General features: G+C 45.0%; 1 protein-coding gene and 1 non-coding gene across 2 annotated transcripts in view; one reads left to right on the top strand and one right to left on the bottom strand.

The window, feature by feature from the left end:
- The window catches only part of DOC2B (double C2 domain beta), a 132,037-nt gene that overhangs the window by 49,521 nt on the left and 63,004 nt on the right, over positions 1-19,512 (top strand). Inside the window, exon 3 of the mRNA XM_035139755.3 lies at positions 14,598-14,672. Within this exon, the coding sequence (XP_034995646.1) occupies positions 14,598-14,672 (75 nt within the window). The remainder of the gene's footprint in view (positions 1-14,597; positions 14,673-19,512) is intronic.
- Positions 18,335-18,420, bottom strand: TRNAR-UCU (transfer RNA arginine (anticodon UCU)). Its single transcript is given in 2 exon segments — positions 18,335-18,370; positions 18,384-18,420. It is a non-coding gene; the product is annotated as a tRNA-Arg (tRNA).

Here is a 19,512-nt window from a genome sequence, read left to right as displayed (position 1 = left end):
AAGATTCACAAAATGTTTAGGGGTAGGCGTCCCCCTGTGTCCCCCCAGAAAAAAGCACTGGGAAGACCTCAAAACTGTTAAGCTTTTTATTATTATTAAAGGAAACCCCCTGTTTTTAGGTCACCCCAAAATTTGTTGTTGTCTGTCCCCCCATGTCAATTCTGCCTTTGAAGTCCCGGTAATGTCCAGACATATGGCAGCCCTACTTAAGCAGAGGGTCAAGATTTGGGGGTGATTATTCTTATTTTAGGGACCCAGGTGGCGCTGTGAGCTTGCTGATCAGAAGGTTGGCGGTTCAAATCCCTGCAACGGGATGAGCTCCTGTTGCTCAGTCCCAGCTCCTGCCAACCTAGCAGTTCGAAAGCACGTCAAAATGCAAGTAGATAAATAGGAACCGCTACAGCGGGAAGGTAAACGGCGTTTTCATGTGCTGCTCTGGTTCGCCAGAAGCGGCTTTGTCATGCTGGCCACATGACTTGGAATCTGTACGCCGGCTCCCTCGGCCAATAATGCGAGATGAGCGCCGCAACCCCAGAGTCGGTCACGACTGGACCTAATGGTCAGGGGTCCCTTTACCTTTATTCTTATTTTTTTATTTATTTATGGAATTTGTTTTATTTTGCCCAGCGCAACCGAAAGCAACTTACTGCCAATGGGAAACAACCATTGTAGAAATATTGCCAAATGAATTGGTCTTATATATGATCTTGGCAGCTGGAATAGTCATAGAATTGCAGGGTTGGAGGGGAGCCCAAGTGTCATCTAGTCCGGCCCCCTGCACCGCAGGAATATTTTGCCGAATGTGGAATTCGAACCCACAACACTGAGATTAAGAGCCTCCTGCTCTTTCCATCTTGATGGAAAACAGCTCCAAATCTTACACCGGGCGCTCAGTACCGCTCACTCTGGAATGTATCCGCAATGGAGAAAATCACACATAACTGGAGATTTCGACAGACACTTTTAATATGATTTGCCATCCCTTTATTTCATATACAAACAGTTTCAACACAAGCTGGTGTTTCAACACAACCTGGTGAATCACATCAGTTTCAACACAACCTGGTGAATCTGGAGTGATACCTGATGATCAGTAGTCTTTACAAGGGACTTCGTTCTTTTAACCCAGGTGCTACTCGACTTATTCTGTGTTCGATACAGTCAGCCCGCAACTTAGCACGGGGGTTAGATTGCGAAGACTGTGCTTAAAGCCCAAATCAGGTACAGTCAAAACACATTGGGTGGCACCAAAGATCGCCAAAGTCTTTTCTCCTGGACGCCAACCCCTTTCCCACGCACTTTTCAATTATATATATATACCCGTGTTTCTCATATTATAAGACATGTCTTATATTTATTTTTTTCCTCAAAAAACACACTATGGCTTATTTTCAAGGGATGTCTTATTTTTTTCCTCCTCCTCCTGCCACGGCCGGCATTGCTGCTGCGCCTATCACTATGTCTTATTTTCGGGGTATGGCTTATATTCCTTGAATGCTTAAAAATCCTGCTATGGCTTATTTTATGGGTATGTCTTAAAATATGAGAAACAGGGTATATATATATATATATATATATATATATATATATATATATATAGCCAAACACTTAAATCTGAACACAGACAAGTTAAATACATGTATGTTGTGGGACTACTGTAATTGTTATAGTCTTTTAAAATTTCATCTGTTCTCTCTGTATTGTATACAATATAAAATGAAATTAAAAAAAAACTTCACCCCTCCCAAAAAGTTTTTTGGGGGGAGAACCACATCTGTTGAATTTCAACCTGTTTCAGAGCTGTTAGAATGAAGCGAGGCAGAACCTTGCTGCCCTTGTAACTGCTAATATTGCCACCAGTCTTTTGGGGCGGCATCCTGCTTCCCAGTGCTAATCCCATTCGGAGTAGACCCATTGAAGCCATAGAATCACATAATTGATTCTGTGTTGGAAGGGACCCCGAGGGGTCATCTATCCCAACCCCCTGCAATGCAGGAATCTTACACCCAACGTGGAGCTTGAACCCACGACCCTGAGATTAAGAATCTCACGCTCTACCAGCTGAGCTATGAAGATCTGCTCTGGTTCATTACCTTACCTCCTGACTTAGCTGGATTCAGCGCTTTTAATAGTGTGCTGCACTGTTTTTATTATCTGCATTTTAATAGATTCGTTCTTTGAATTGCTTTAATTCTATTAGAGTTCAATTACTTTTCAATGGCGTTAGCTTTTTGTATTTTATCTGTGTTCCTTAAATTTATGTAAACCGCCTTGAGTCCCGGTCTGGGGGAAAAGGCAGAATAATAATAATAATAATAATAATAATAATAATAATAATAATAATATCCCCAAGAATCTGATTTGTCTGCTTTTTATGTTCAGAATGTTGAGCCCACCCTTAACCCTTTGGCACCCACACGGCTCAGACAAAATGTCTCCATTCCATTCTTCACACGTTTCTTTTCTGTTTTCTATGTTTCCCCCTCCCCTCCTCGTGCTTATTTCCCTCCCCATTTTCTTTCCCCATTCTTCCACACTTCCATTTCGTTGTCTCTCGGCCCGGGGGGATACCAGGTGCCGAAGGCTGAGTACCGAAAGGTAAGGCCTGGCTTTAGCCACGTGGCTTGTTATTGCACCCTGCGAGACCTAGGCTGGCCCGTCTCACACTGCAGCATGAAATCTAGCTGCTCAAGGTGCTTCAAAGAGAATGGGGTGGGTGCAGGAGGTGCTTTGGCTACACCGCTTCATAGCTGCCAGTCGCTGTGTCCGGATATTGCTCACCTCCCAATTTTGGGGGAATTTGCGGGTCGCAGGCTCACCAATTTGCTGCTCCAGAGTTGCGCAGCACCTAAGCTCATTGCTAGCAGGAGTCCCAATTTCATGTTTCTTATGCACCCCATTGCCACAGCTTACTCACTCCGTGTTCTAGCCAGTGTTCTCCCTATTTGGAGTAGACCCATTGAAATGAATGGCCCTGGATGATATAGGCTTCCATTGCCGCATGCATCCCAGTCTCCAAGCTGCGAGAGACTCCAGAGGTTCTGCCACTTCCACAGAGTTTGGTTTCCTTGAAATGAGGGTCTGTGGGGATTGCAGTGTCTTTAGGATATATGGTTTTATTTACACACCTATACAACCTGAGCTTGCTGCATTGACATCGCAGGAGATCTTGTCTCCCTATTAGGGTTCCAGGGATGCCCCAAACTCAGCTTTGGGTCCAGCACAGAGCAAAACATGCCTTTGTCTTCACACACACACACACACACACACACACACACACACGGCCTATTGTTCTCCATTCTAGGATAATAGAGGTTTGGAAAACACCCATCCATTTGTCTCCATGGCAACAGAGCAAGCTTTTTAGATATGTAAATGGTGGTACTTAACTGGGACCCAGGTGGCGCTGTGGTTAAACCACTGAGCCTAGGGCTTGCTGATCAGAAGGTCGGCGGTTCGAATCCCTGTGACGGGGTGAGCTCCCGTTGCTTGGTCCCAGCTCCTGCCAACCTAGCAGTTCGAAAGCACGTCAAAATGCAAGTAGATAAATAGGAACCGCTACAGCGGGAAGGTAAACGGCGTTTCCATGTGCTGCTCTGGTTTGCCAGAAGCGGCTTTGTCATGCTGGCCACATGACCTGGAAGCTATACGCCGGCTCCCTCGGCCAATAATGCGAGATGAGCGCACAACCCCAGAGTCGGTCACGACTGGACCTAATGGTCAGGGGTCCCTTTACCTTTACCTTTAACTGGCCAGCTAAGGCCATCATCTCACAAAGGAACTTGGCTGACCAGTTCAGTGGCCTCTTCTACTTGATTCTGAACATCACATACATAGGATCACAAGCCTCGAAGGGCCCCACAGATATCATCCAGACTGACCCTCCAAACCAATAACAATTCATTTCAGTGTTCTACTCTGAGTAGAACTTAGTTGGATACAGTGCTTCTTCTTCCTTTTTTGGTCTTGCTGTCTGCCCCCACCAGCAGTCTAGCCTCTGCATTCTGTACTGGAGCTTCCAAGCGCAGTCCCGTGAAGAGCACATGGCATTAACCCAGCCTCAAAGTTTATATCCCCCTGCTCTTCCACCACAGAGCTTGTGGTGGTGAACCTGGGTCTCTATCCCTCTTTTAAGTCCCCACAACGACCCTGTGAGGTGGGATAGGCTGAGAAAGGAAGATCGGCTCATGGTCACTCGGTGGGCCTCAAGGGATTTGCTTTGCTTTTATGCACCTAGCCTGAGACTCTAACCATTGTACCATCCTGACTCCGGAATGATCATGTGAAAATAATGATAAGCCAGTGTGGCTCAGTGGTTAGAGTGTCAGACTAGGACATTGGAAGTCCAGGGTTCAAATCACTGCTCAACCATGAAGCTCACTGGGTGACCTTGGGCTGGTCACTGTCTGTCAGCCTATCCCAGGCATCCCCAAACTTCGGCCCTCCAGATGTTTTGGACTACAATTCCCATCTTCCCTGACCACTGGTCCTGTTAGCTAGGGATCATGGGAGTTGTAGGCCAAAACATCTGGAGGGCCGCAGTTTGGGGATGCCTGGCCTAACCCATCAGAATAACTGGAGTGCAAGAAATTACAACCCTCTCATCACGCTACAAACAAACAGGATCCAAAAAACTTCTTAAACTTATAGAACAAAAGAGAAGAGAAATAGATTCCCTAGAAATTAATAAAACAATGATCAACATTCTATATTCTAAACAACGCTTCTACGAATATGGAGGGAAGAACTCCAGACTATTAGCGAATAGATGCAGGAAAAGAACACTCAAAACAAGAATACACTGTATCACCAAAAAAGACGGCAACACAACATTCTCCCCCAAAGAAATAACTTCAGAATTTGCAGAATTTTACTCTAGTCTATACACATCCCACAACCCACCTGAGAAGGGAATAAAAGAATTCATAGCAGGGCTGACCATGCCTACCTTAACAGATGAAGAACAGGAATACATGGACAGGCCCATCACCCCAGAGGAAATAGACACGGTCCTAAAAAACCTGAAACCACACAAAGCCCCAGGCCCAGACGGCTTCACAGCAGAATTCTATAAGAAATTCAAAGAACCCCTAATGCCACACATGACTCGCCTATTTAACGACATCATGAAAGGGGGGCCCATCCCCCAAACCTGGACCCACTCCAAAATAGTCTCCATCCCAAAACCACTGAAGGACAATCTCAAAGTCGAATCATATCGCCCAATCTCATTAATAAACCAAGACTACAAGATATTCACATCAATCCTGGCCAACCGCTTAAAAAACTTCTTATGCAATTTAGTAGCCCCAGATCAGACTGGCTTCGTCCCTGGTCGCAATATCACAGACCCCATCAGGAAACTGCTGAACCTAATCGAACACAGCAAGGCAACCAAAACCCCAATGACAATCATGTCTCTAGACATCCTCAAGGCCTTTGATTGCCTAGAATGGAAATACCTGTTAGCAGTATTAACTAGCATGAAATTTGGCCCAAACTTTCTACAAGTCCTCAAACAAATATACTCCCAAGCCTCAGCAAAATGCAGAATCAACAACATAGACTCCAATAGCATAAAAATCCAAAGGGGCACAAAACAAGGATGCCCACTATCACCCTTCCTATTTATACTGGCCCTAGAACCGCTAGCAATCCGAATCCGTGCAGCCACAGACATCAAAGGAGTGGAAATAAAAGGCAGAACATATAAAATAGGGCTCTTTGCAGATGACCTAATGGTCACAACATCAGACCCCTTAAACACAGCAATCTCCCTAACCAGAGAACTCAACACATTCGCAACGGTGTCAGGCCTGCGAGTAAACTTTGCAAAATCAGAAGCCATGTGCTTCAACACTCCTCCCCACACCCAGAAAGAACTCACTAATATCACCAAAATAAAACTCTGCCACACCAAGTTCAGATACCTAGGGGTACAAATAACCAAAAATCTCAACAAATTATACCTACACAACTATAAACCCTTGTGGCGACAAATAAACAAAGACCTGAAGAGATGGGACACCATGAATTTCACCCTCTCAGATAAAATGGCAATGATCAAAATGATCACCCTCCCAAAATTAACCTACTTATTCCAAACCCTCCCAGTCTGGATCCCCCCAATTCAACTCCGCAGATGGCAGAGAAAACTGCACTCCTTCATCTTCTCACATAAAAAACCAAGAATAAGCACCAAATACCTGCACCTCCCCACCTCACAAGGAGGATGGGGAATCCCTAACATAGAAACATATTACAGGGCCAATCAAATACGACATATAATCCCGTATATACTGGAAGATGAGACAAAACAATGGATACACTTAGAGAGAGACACAATTGAGAATATCAGCACCACAGCATACCCATTCTTCCCAAACAAACTAAGAAGGATCCCCACAACACTTAATAGGTACACACAAACCATGTTCAAAGCATGGAAAACAGAAACGGACAAACTAACCCCAACCACATCCCCACTACTCCCCCTGGTCTACCATCCATTATTCCACCAGGCAGCACAAAACATCCAAACTAAAACTTGGCAAACCAAAGGCCTATATCGCCTAACAGACTTCTATGAAAATAACATACCTCTGACAACACGAGAAATACAGGATAAACTAGAAGACACCCAAATACCCTGGTTAGCACAACACCAATTACATGCCCTCTTAAACAAGCCAGTAATAAAATCAGCAGCAACAAGACCCCTGACACCTTTTGAAACCTCCTTCTAACGACAAAGGGTCACGGCAAAGGGATGGTATCTGCAATATATAAAATACTGCACCAAAATTCCACAAACTCAGACGCAATAAAAAAACAATGGGAAGAAGATATAGGCTATGAAATCAACCCCACTCAATGGACCAGAATGTGGTCTAAACCCCCATTTAAATCCATATCAGCAAAAAGGAAAGAACTCACTCTGAAAACCATCTACAGGTGGTACCTAACACCACGAAAACTAGCACTAATACGCCCAGGAACCTCATCAAAATGCTGGAGAGGATGCACATCAACAGGCACATATTTCCACATGTGGTGGGAATGCCCCAAAGCCCAACAATTCTGGAGAACAACCGTAAGAGAAGTAGGTAAAATAACCCAACAAACATTAGAACTTACCCCAGAACTGGCCTTGCTAAACATCTTCCAGGACAATAATGCCCACCTACATCACAAAGAACTCATAACCCACTTACTCTCAGCTACCAGAAACACCATAACCAGACACTGGAAAGACCTGGCAGGAGTAAACATAGACCAATGGTACCAGACGGTATGGGAAATAGCCCTATTAGAAAAATTAACCAATAAGTTGAAATTGACACGGGGTCAAATAGAAGAAGACGGCTTCACCCCAGTATGGTTCCCCTTTATCACATACACAGCGCAACACGACAACGACAGAAATCCACCAACAGCATACAAATCAATATGGCTAACCTGACCCGCCCACCCTACTCACATAAAACAGACCACCACAGCCAACCACAAAAGAAAACTATATCCTAGGCCAACCCCAACAACTCTCACCATCAAAGGAAAACAAATGCACAACAAAGAACCTGCACAACCAATGCTGACAAACCCCCCCAACACACTTTAAGTAAACTAGAAACATTGTCACACTACCCCCACCCCCTTCCCTTATCTACCGTTCTCCCCCTTTTCCTCCCCAATGTCTCAACAATTGAAACTGATCTGTAAAAATGCTATGAGAGACACTGCCCATGTCTTTGTAAACTGAGAAAACCTTTAATAAAAATAAATTAAAAAAAAAAAAAAAGAATAACTGGAGTGTCCCAACCAGAAAGAGACAAGGCATTTGAAACCTCCCTCGCTTTGTGGTGTTACTGTGGGAAACTTGGCCATGCATTCTTTTAGGACAGGCATGGCCAAACATGGCCCTCCAGAAGTTTTGGGACTACAATTCCCATCATCCCTGACCACTGGTCCTGTTAGCTAGGGATGATGGGAGTTGTAGTCCCAAAACATCTGGAGGGCCAAGTTTGGCCATGTCTGGTTTAGGACAAAGGCAGTCCAAATATTATCATTGTAGCCATGGTGTGTTGCAAAACAGCCCGTTTGTCTGTTACAAAATGTGCATTGCCGTTTTGCAGAGAAACAGTAAGTAAAGGAAACAAAAAATAAAATAAAAAATCCTTCCAGTAGCACCTTAGAGACCAACTAAGTTTGAGTAATGGAGGCAGGTCTCTGCTCCCAAGGTGCACACAATCTGAATTTTGACAACTGTTCTCCTTCCTCTCCCCCCCCCACTAACAAAAGAGGGCAAAAAAGCAGGTAAGTGACTATGAGTGGCTAAAGCCCTAACCCCCACCTGGGAATAAGCTCCATTGAATTCAATGGGGCTTACTTCTGACTAGACATAGAATCACAGCCTAATCCAACCGAGCTTTGACCACTGAGCTGCTTTTATCCCATGCTTCTTGGCTTTTTAAAAAAAAAAAAACAAACCTTTTGTTTTAATGAAGAAAGGTCTTATTGTTTGTTTGTTTACTGTTGCATTTTAAATGTGTAAACCACTGTGATGCATCTGTTATGAATAGTGGTGTATGTGTGTGTGTATTAAGATAAACGCGATGCATTTTTTTAAAATACTTTTAAAAGGTGCTGTGATCAGTTGGTGGGTTACTTTGGTTTTGCTTCGGTTGAGAGGTTGGGGCGGAGAGGGTCAAGTCAAAGTCTGTGCAGAAGGGAAGGGGTAGGGAGTGGATTTGAAAGATGAAGGTCCCCCCCCTCTCTCTCCCCCCCCCTCTCTCCCCCCCCCCAAAAAAACTGCTTGCCTTTCATGGATGCTGGAGGTCACCTGATGTTCCTGGAAGTAAAGTTGGCAGCAGTCAGGGCTCTTTCGGAGCCCACCCAGGAGATGCTGGAGATTAAAACTGAGACCTTCTGCAAATCAGATGTTCTGCCAATAAGCTGCTTATTTGCCTCTATTGTGGGGATGTTTCAAGTGGCCAACCCCCCCCTCTCTTGCCCATCTTTGTACTAGCCAGCCGTGTGGGGTTTTTGTCTGCCTGTGTTTTTTTCAAGGACATTGACAGGACTGTGCTAGAGACTTATTCCGGTGTGTGTTAATTTGTGCAGAATCCAGACAGATCATCTTATAACATAGGACATATCCTTGGGGCTGTTGTGCCTGTTCAGGAGGCTGACATTTTAAAAGCCTTCAATATTTCAACAGCGCCTGGGAACTTTTTATTCATGTATTCTTAAAAAAAAATAAAAAATGAGCTCAGTTTTCCATTCTCCTTTTGATCTTCCCTCCAATCATTTTAATCTTTGGCTGTACAGTATAATATCAATTTAGAAGTCCCACCTGCATTCTAAAGCCACGCAAATCCAGGGATCATTTTCATTGTTCATTTGGGACGATTTGTGCTCACAATGTTATCAGGGCAGTTAGACAGAATCTCACTTCCAATACTGTCCCAGCCTGCAAAAGTTTTGTTTCCGATCGGCTCATGCCCCGTAAAGCCCCCTGTGACTTTTCATATAATAAATGCTATACCTTGGCTTGTGTCAAACCAAATTCTGTTCAGAGTTAGGCCCATTTGAATGAAGGGAGTTAAGTTACTCATGCCTATTCATTTCAATGGGTCTACTCTGAAAGTTGGTACATACAAATCCATTACATTTTAGGGGAAATGGCTTGCAAAAAGAAGCACCAATATTAGCAGAAACATGCCCTAAGATGCATTTTCATGAGGGCTAGAATAGGGGTGGATTTTAGGGTGAATTTCATTAGGAATTTGTATTTTAGGGCGAATTTCTACTAATAGGTGCTTCTTTTTGTGCAAAGCAATTTCCCTTAATATAATCTGCTTTCATTATTTATATTATATAAATAGATATAGATATAGATAATTTCTTACATTAAGAGCCCGTCTTTTCCCTCCAAGAAGCTCAAGGCAGTGTGCATAGTTTTCTCCCTCTCCATTTTATCCCCACAACAACCCTTTGAGGTAGGCTAGGCTGAGAGAGGCAGTAACTGGCCCAAGATCAGCCAGTGAGCTTCATGGCTGAGTGAAGGATTGGAACCCAGGTCCCAGTCCAGCACTCTAATAACTACTCCACACGGCCACCAATTAACACACACTTTACTCCAGTGAAGTCTCCTAACGACTCTCAGACCCCCTTGACAAACTACAGTTCCCAGGATTCTTTTTTTTGGGGGGTGGGCTGGAGCAGTGGATGTTTAAAGTGGCATGAGAAGAGAAGGTGAAGGGGTGATATGATAGCCATGTTCAAATATATGAAAGGATGTCATATGGAGGAGGGAGAACGATTGTTTTCTGCTGCTCCAGAGAAGCGGACACGGAGCAATGGATTCAAACTACAAGAAAGAAGATTCCACCTAAACATTAGGAAGAACTTCCTGACAGTAAGAGCTGTTCGGCAGTGGAATTTGCTACCAAGGAGTGTGGTGGAGTCTCCTTCTTTGGAGGTCTTTAAGCAGAGGCTTGACAGGCATATGTCAAGAATGCTTTGATGGTGTTTCCTGCTTGGCAGGGGGTTGGACTGAATGGCCCTTGTGGTCTCTTCCAACTCTACGATTCTATGATTCTATGATTCTGCTTTGAATGCATAGCTCTGGTGCAGCTTTCCCCCTCTTTCATGCTATAATTAAAGTAGGGGCCTCTTAATGGCTCCGTCAGGTGGCCAGAAATGACATCAAGGACACACACACACACACACACACACACCGTCCATCCATTTACCCCTCTCCTCCCACGTCATTTCAGAATGGCCCTTTATGGCTTCCTTAGAAGGTAATTCAATTGCAGCAAAATCAAATTGCTACGCAGGGTCTATTTCACGGTTGTTTTCTGGGAGGGAGAAAGAGGCGGCTTTTATGAGCATCATCTACACACACACACACACAACCACATTGCAGACTCTCAGGTTGTGCAATCAGGCAAAAAGCTCTGCTGAGCTAGTGAAGCCTGGGAAGAGAGAGAGAGAGAGAGAGAGATTTTTTTCCCAACATAGCCAACCCTTTTCAGAGAGTCAAAAGGCCAAAAGAATGGGTGGGGACGCCTCCGTTCTTGCCCCATCATGGCCCACATTTCCTTGGTGTCATTTGTCAGGGCAGCCCAGAGGGGGGAAATGGCCAAGGGCAGCCCATTCGCCTCTCTTTCTTTGCCGCTCTCTTTTCTCTCTCTTGTTCTCACGCTGCCACCCCTTCTTCTTTTTTTAAACAAAAATTCATCTTTATTCATTTTACACATAAGAAAACCATACAAAAAGAAAAAAAAGAAAAAACACAAAAAGAAATAATACAAAACAAAAACACCACAAAAAAGAAAAAAAAGAAAAAATTATCTAATAATCTTATATCATCATCATATCATTTGGACTCCCCCGGTTCCCCCCCCCATTGGTTCCCCATTTCCAATTCCTTATAGAACAGTTTTCACATAATACCAATCATTTTCCAATTGATTAAAATTTCCTCTCTAATTATCTCCTTTCAATTTTATCTATTGACTCAATTTTTTATATACATACATTCTAATTAATTAATTCCCCAACTTAAATTTTCACCAGAAATGAATTCCCTTTTAATACTTCATTCTTCCCTCCTTCCCCTGGACCCAGGTTACCCAGAAAACCCAGCAAATTCCATATTTCATACCAGTGTCAGACTTTTCCAATCAATCCAGCCTTAAATCACATGATTAAACTTTTTAACCCACCCCCACCCTTACCGCAAACTTCCAACAGTGTTTTGTGGACCCAGCATGATGTTTCCCCATTTTTCTTGCTGCTTCCCCACACCCTCCTCCCATCCCAGTTTCCCAGTGGTTTCCCTGCACTCCCTCTCTCACTGGGAGTGCAAGAGTCCTCCCTGGTTCTCCGTTGAGGGGTTCTTTAATCAAGTCCAGAATTTGACCCACATCTCTCACTTGTGGGACAATCAAGCTGCCACCCCTTCTTTCTCCCCCCTCCCCCCCCAGCCACATGAAATTAGGCCAGAGGGTGTGTGAAATCAGGCCTTCGGGCCACAGGTTCACCTGCTGTAATGGCTGGTATCCATTGGCAGTTGAGACTGCAACCAAGTGTTGCAGCGTGCAGAGCTCCTGTTTACTGCTCCATTCCGTCAGCCATGACCTCCTCCAAAGGACTTCCTCTTCCTTCAGTCCACCATTGTGTGGGCACTGCACATGTTCTGTTTCTTGAGGGGGCTTCTAGACATCTCGACCTCACCACCACCGATTCTTATCGTCTTCCAAAGCAACTACTCTATTCTGAACTTAAAAATGGAAAGCGTAATGCTGGTGGTCAACAAAAGAGGTTTAAAGACTCTCTCAAAAGAATGTAGTATAAACACTGACAACTGGGAAACACTGGCCTGCGAGCGCTCCAGTTGGAGAACAGCCTTTACCAAAGATGTCATGGGCTTTGAAGAAACTCGATCTCAGTGCTAACAGGAAGGCACGCTTGGGAAATCCACACCGTGATCAACTCCCGCCTGGAAACCAATGTCCCCACTGTGGAAGGACGTGTGGATCCAGAATTGGCCTCCACAGTCACTTACGGACCCATTGTTAAAATCGTGTTTATGGAAGACAATCTTACTCGGCTACGAATGATCGCCGAAAAAGAAGAAGAAGACCTTTTCATGGAGGGATATTGGTGAAAGGGCAGTTTAAGAAGGATATCAACAAGCTGGAAGATGTGCCGAAGAGGGAAACCAGGATGATCAAGGATCTGGAAGCCAAGCCTTGTGAGGAACGGTTGAGGAAGTTGGTTATGTGTAGCCTAGAAAAGAGGAGATATGATAGCCATCTTCAAATATCTAGAGAGCTACCACATGGAAGTTGGAGCAAGCTTGTTTTCTCCTGCAATGGAGGGTTGGACCTGAACCAATGGATTCAAACAACAAGAAAGGAGATCCTGATTAAGCATTAGGAAGAACTTTCTGAAGAAGTGTGCATGCACACGAAAGCTCATACCAAAATAAAAACTTAGTTGGTCTTTAAGGTGCTACTGAAGGAATTTTTTTATTAACTTTCTGACAGTAAGACAGTGGAACGGATTCCCCTCAGGAGGTTGTGGACTCTCCTTCCTGGGAGGCTTTTAAGCAGAGGTTGGATGGCCCTCTGTCATGGATGCTTTAGCTGAGATCCCTGCATTGCAGGGGGTTGGACTAGATGACTTTTGGGTATCCCTTCCAACTCTGCAATGCTGTGATCCTGTGATTCCTCTTCCACCCCTTGAATCAAACACAAGACCCCTGGCTTTTGTCATTCCGCTGCCTCTGCTTAATCAGGTACAGCCACCCCCTCTCAGCATCCTGCAGTAATGTGGCAACAAAAGGAACATGTTTGCACACAAGCAATTATCAAAAATGCCAGAGCCCCGTAATTTGGTACCTCGAGAAACCGCTCAGTTACTTAAGCTGGGAATTAATTGTGAGTTGGAAGAAACCTAGAATTAGCTGCCAGAACAACAGCAAGGCTGTAATTAATTATCTAGGTGGTTTATTGGATTCGACCCAGTATCATGGCTTTGGAGAGAACAGTGATGAATTGCAGGTTTCCATCCACAACTGGGAGAACCCAGGATGCCGTTTCCTGGCTTATTTGAAATGTAGCTGCTTTGCTCATCCTTCTCCAGCTCTCGGGAACCTTGCCCTGGCTTGGAAGCGGCTCGCGAGTAGAGCAACTGCTTTGCGTGCAGAAGGTCCCAGGTTCAATCACTTGAGTTCTCCAGGCGGGGCTTGGAGTGCCCCTTGCCAGACACCCTGGAGCAGGGGTCAGCAAACTTTTTCAGCAGGGGGGCGGTCCACTGTCCCTCAGACCTTGTGGGGGGGGGGCGGACTATATTTTGAAAAAGAAAAAGAAATGAATGAATTTCTATGCCCCACAAATAACCCAGAGATGCATTTTAAATAAAAGGACACATTCTACTCATGTAAAAACACCAGGCAGGCCCCACAAATAACCCAGAGATGCATTTTAAATAAAAGGACACATTCTACTCATGTAAAAACACGCTGATTCCTGGACCATCTGCAGGCCGGATTTAGAAGGCGATTGGGCCGGATCCGGCCCCCGGGCCTTAGTTTGCCTACCCATGCCCTGGAGAGTCACTGCCAGTCAGTGTAGACAAAACTGAGCTGGATGGACTACTGGTCTGGCTTGATACATGCCAAGTCAAGTCGTTCTATTACAGTTGATGACCAGGATCAAAACAAAACACCCATTACAAAATTTAAAAGCTCAAGGCAGAATACAATAATATTTAAAAAATACCCACATATACATGAAAGAGCAGTTCTGGGTGGACATTTATCTGTTAGAAAGGAAACCCTTCTGACCTAGGACTGTGTCAATATGTTATACTAATCCTGAGTGCTAATCGCTGAATGTCATATTTTAATAGATGCTGCACAAAATTTGGCCACCCATTGTGTTATTCCGGGATTGTTGTCTAGGAGCAGCAGAGTGGCAAGAAACCAAAGTGAGGGGGATACGTGATTATTATTTTTATTTATTTGCAGGAATTTCCCCCTTTATAACTTGACATGCTCTCTCCCTTCTCTCTTTTTCAAGGGTCTCAAGCCCATGGATCACAATGGACTCTCAGACCCCTATGTGAAACTACACCTGCTTCCTGGCGCCAGCAAGGTAGGACATGGACCCCTTTTTATCTTGCGGGGGGGGGGCGCATCTCCAATGCGGCCTCTGTGGGCACTGCAGCATTCTCACCTCACAAACAACCCCCCCCGGTGCCCACTCAATTTTTACTTAAAATAAATTAGGAGGGGGAAGTTGGGGGGGTTACCTGCTTTTGGGGAGGATTGCCTGTTTTTTTTTGGGGGGGCGAGGTTCTATCTGTGAATGTACAAGGCATTTTGCCTCATAATTTGGGGGTGGGTTTTTTCCAAGAATCTCCACCTTTTCTTCTGGGAAATGGGTATTTTTGTGGTGCTGGCAACAGTTTCTTAGTTTTCCAAATGTACGTGAAGTTTTGGGAGTGGGGTAGGTTTTTGCAGGAGCAGACTGGAGGTGTGAGACACCCCCCCCCATGTAGCAGGTCTCTCTAGGAGTGGCTGTAAAGGCGCTGCAAGCTCTGGTGCATGCTCTAGTTATCTCCCGCTTGGACTACTGCAATGCGCTCTACGTGGGGCTACATTGAAGGTGACCCGGAAACTACAACTAATCCAGAATGCGGCAGCTAGACTGGTGACTGGGAGCGGCCGCCGAGACCACATAACACCGGTCTTGAAAGATCTACATGGGCTCCCAGTACGTTTCCGAGCACAATTCAAAGTGTTGGTGCTGACCTTTAAAGCCCTAAACGGCCTCGGTCCAGAATACCTGAAGGAGCGTCTCCACCTCCATCATTCTGCCCGGACACAGAGGTCCAGCACCGAGGACCTTCTGACGGTTCCCTCGTTGCGAGAAGCCAAGTTGCAGGGAACCAGGCAGAGGGCCTTCTCGGTGGTGGCGCCTGCCCTGTGGAACGCCCTCCCAACAGGTGTCAAAGAGAAAAACAGCTACCAGATTTTTAGAAGACACCTGAAGGCAGCCCTGTTTGGGGAGGCTTTTAATGTTTAATTGTTTTATTTCATTTTTCTGTTGTAAGCCGCCCAGATGGGCGGGGTATAAATAATAATAATAATAATAATAATAATAATAATAATATATTATTATTATTATTATTATTATTATTATTATTATTATTATTATTAGAAAGTTCTGAGGCTCTCTCTGGCCTGCAGTCTTAACTAGGGTCCAATAACGACAACAAGAGTTTTACTATATTTTGAAAAGGCTTTAAAATGCTTCGTAGGAAGTGATTCATCAATGAAATGGTTGTTGTTAAGACTAATAATTATATCCAACCTCATTCTAATCTGAGTCGACCCACACACACCCCGGGATTACTAGTCATGCCCACCAATTTCCCTGGGTCTGCTCTGTGCAACGGTGGTCCTAAAGCTAAACAGACAAATATTGATCTTCAGGGGCTTCCCAGCAGATGGTATATGTGTGCGTTTGTGTGCCTGACATGCTAATCTCTTCCCACCTCCCTCGGTTCCTAGAAAACGTGGCGGATTTTTCAGGTCACATTGCGAAGAAGCCAGGGAGCCCCAGTGCTTTGCGAGCTAATTGATAAATGATTGTGGAATTACGTTTTGGGGAGGGCGCCGTCAAGGTCGAGGCATGGAGAGGAATGAAAAACTATAAATAACCCTGGTGGAGTGAAGGGGAAGAAGCAGGGCAGCGGGGCGGGGGTGGGGAGACAGTCTGCGTACGCCGGGAGTCGCCAATTTAGCTCCCTCCAGATGTTGCTGGACTCTAATTCCCAGTAGCCACAGCAGCCAGCATTGGTCAAGGATGCTGAGAGTTGCTATCCAGAAACATTTGGAAGGCCAGAGGGTCCCCATCCCTGATTAAAAGATCCCAGCCTTTCACCCACCAGATGCTCTCCAGATGTTGTTGGACTCCAATTCCCATCATCCATTCATGGATGATGGGAGTTGGAGTCCAGTAGCTATGCTCTGCCTCCATAGTGGGAGGCAGCAATGCTTCTGAATGCCCGTTGCTGGACACCACAGGAGGGGAGAGTAATCTTCTTCTTGAACCCTGATTGCAGGTTTCCCACAGGCAACAAGTTGGCCATTGCGAGAAGAGGCTGCTGGCCTAGATGAGCCATTGGACTGATCCAGCAGGCTCTTCTTTATGTGCTTAGGTTCTGAACTTGGATGGTTTTAAAAGAGGATTTCCTGGGACGGACTGCCATTCCTCATGTTGTAGCTGACGTGGCCACCTATTGGCGGCCGTGTGAACTGCAGAGCCTGATGACACGCTACATTTCTATGTATATAGGGAGAAATGTACTTGAAAATATGTAACAGACCTTCATCCGTCCTGACTGTAGCCTTGAACGAAATGTTGCCCGTGACTTTAGGAAGCTCCTTGACCGAGGAAGCTACCCTTCCTTGTAACAAGAGTGGCATCTTTTATTGCTCCTGCTATTAACTTGACATGCTAAATGTCCCCCAGTTTCCCCACTAATGCAGCCCTCACCAAGTAAAGATGATAAATGTAAGTCGCTGCCGAAAAATGTTCAGTGGACAACTTCTTATACATCGATTTCATCAGAGCTCGTTACCTTGAAAAGTGGCCCAGTCGGGGAGAATGAACTGTCTCGCTTTACATCCAATTAGAGTGGAAATTGGATCTCTGTCCGGTTGGCCTCCTGATGCGGCAAATTAATGGGGAAGCCCTACCTGGAGGAGGAACCCGTGGGCCGGTTCCCCCACTGCTGCCCCTCCTTGCAAAACGATGCCTCCATCTCCATTCTTGATGGAAGCTGACCTGTCTCAGGGCGGAAAGATCAGAATTAAATAAATTCTGTTGAGAGCTATCTGTCAGGATTCAGGGCCGGGAAGGGGAAGAAGAAGATGGATGAGGTGCAGGAAAGAGGGAGAGGGAGAGATTGAAAATGCGACTTGACTCGGAATCAATGACCGCTTCTACCCTCGGGTTGTGCTTTGATGGCAAAGGAAAGACTTCCTGGTGGATGAGAAAGGTTACCAGCTACTGAAGGACTTTTCATTTCTGCTCTAAGTAAATGAGCTGTTGGCAGGGATTGGTGTAGCTACACCATAGAAGCCAAGGAGGTATGTGCACAGGGGCAGTTGAATAGCTTCAGCCCCATCTTCCATTTGTTTTAGTTGTGCATACAATTGCATCTCCAGACGATGAAGCATATGCTTCATTTTGTTGTTGTTTAGTCGTTTAGTCATGTCCAACTCTTTGTGACCCCATGGACCATAGCACGCCAGGCACTCCTGTCTTCCACTGCCTCCCGCAGTTTGGTCAAACTCACGTTCGTAGCTTCGAGAACACTGTCCAACCACCTCGCCCTCTGTCGTCCCCTTCTCCTAGTGCCCTCAATCTTTCCCAACATCAGGGTATTTTCCAGGGAGTCTTCTCTTCTCATGAGGTGGCCAGATTATTGGAGCCTCAGCTTCAGGATCTGTCCTTCCAGTGAGGACTCAGGGCTGATTTCCTTCAGAATGGATAGGTTTGATCTTCTCGCAGTCCATGGGACTCTCAAGAGTCTCCTCCAGCACCATAATTCAAAAGCATCAATTCTTTGGTGATCAGCCTTCTTTATGGTCCAGCTCTCACTTCCATACATCACTACTGGGAAAACCATAGCTTTAACTATACGGACCTTTGTTGGCAAGGTGATGTCTCTGCTTTTTAATGCAAATTCCCCAGTGGGTACTGGGATCTTTGGCAAATTTGTTTTCATCCTCAAAAGAAACCTGTGACTCTGGTGGGACTCGAACCCACAACCTTTGAATCACTTTACTACGCTAGAAGTCCAATGCGCTATCCATTGTGCCACAGAGCCGTGCGTTATGCTTCATTTTCGCCTATTTTAATTGTCATTCACATTTATACCCTACCTGTACTTTTCCTCCAAGGAGCTCAATGCAGCTTACCTTCTGCATTTCAGTGGGAGGGAAGTGTCAACAACACCACAGAAAATAACGTACTTTTTAAGGTAATATTCACAGACTTTTTAAAGCAAATATCGCTCCTGTTTACTTCTATAATTTCCGCTCCTAGCCGCGAACAGACTTGCGAATTGCAAGGACTTCTGCTCCTATCTCCATCTCCAATGGAACTGTCCAACATTTCCTGCTTCCATTTCCAGCGCCATTGCTCAACATCCCTAATCTCTATAAACCTTGCATAGAACACAGAACGGCAATATTAATCATGCAGGTAAAGGGGAAAAGCAAGAAATCATCAGCCTCATTAAGAAACAAACCTTTGTGGCTTCTCAATCATGTCTCAATAAAAGCTTGCATTTTTATTTTTATTTTATTTTTTAAAATGGACCAAATACGCCAAGGCAGCCATTATGGTAGTGAGAAATTATTATGCCAATACCTAAGGATATTTTAAAGGCCTGCCGACTGCAATATATTCTCATCACTTATGGTCTCTCTCTTCCCTGAGACTTTGTGGAATCGCCCTTAGCTGGGCTCCTGAGTCTTGCAAGGACTTCAATTTGTCTGCCTTCCTGAACCCTGCCCTGCCACTCAGCCACAGCTCTTCCCTTAAAAATAAAGCAAGGTACCAGTCCTCAAATTTCTGAATGATGGACTGGTTTAAATAGGAACCCAGGAAGCTGACTTATACTGACAGTGAGACCTTTGCTCTTTCAAGCTCAGTATTGCCTGCACTGATTGGCAGCAACTCTCCAGAGTTTGAGCAGAGGATGTTCCCAGCCCTACCTCAACCTAAAATGGAACAACTCTGTGTGCTCTTTGTCAATACTGTTCCCGATGTGCCTCTATCCTTCTTAAAGTGGGGTGCCCAGAACAGGATGCATAACTGCAGGTGTGTCTGAGGAGCTCAGGATAAGGTGGGGTTACTGTTCCCCATTGCTTTTTTTTTTCTAGGGGTACATATACTCCTAAACATTTTGTGAATC

The sequence above is a fragment of the Zootoca vivipara genome, chromosome 14 (assembly GCF_965207765.1).
Source record: "Zootoca vivipara chromosome 14, rZooViv2.hap1.1, whole genome shotgun sequence".
NCBI lineage: Eukaryota > Metazoa > Chordata > Lepidosauria > Squamata > Lacertidae > Zootoca > Zootoca vivipara.
Note: the sequence above shows the minus strand (reverse complement) of the source record. Positions and strands in the feature narration are given on the sequence as shown.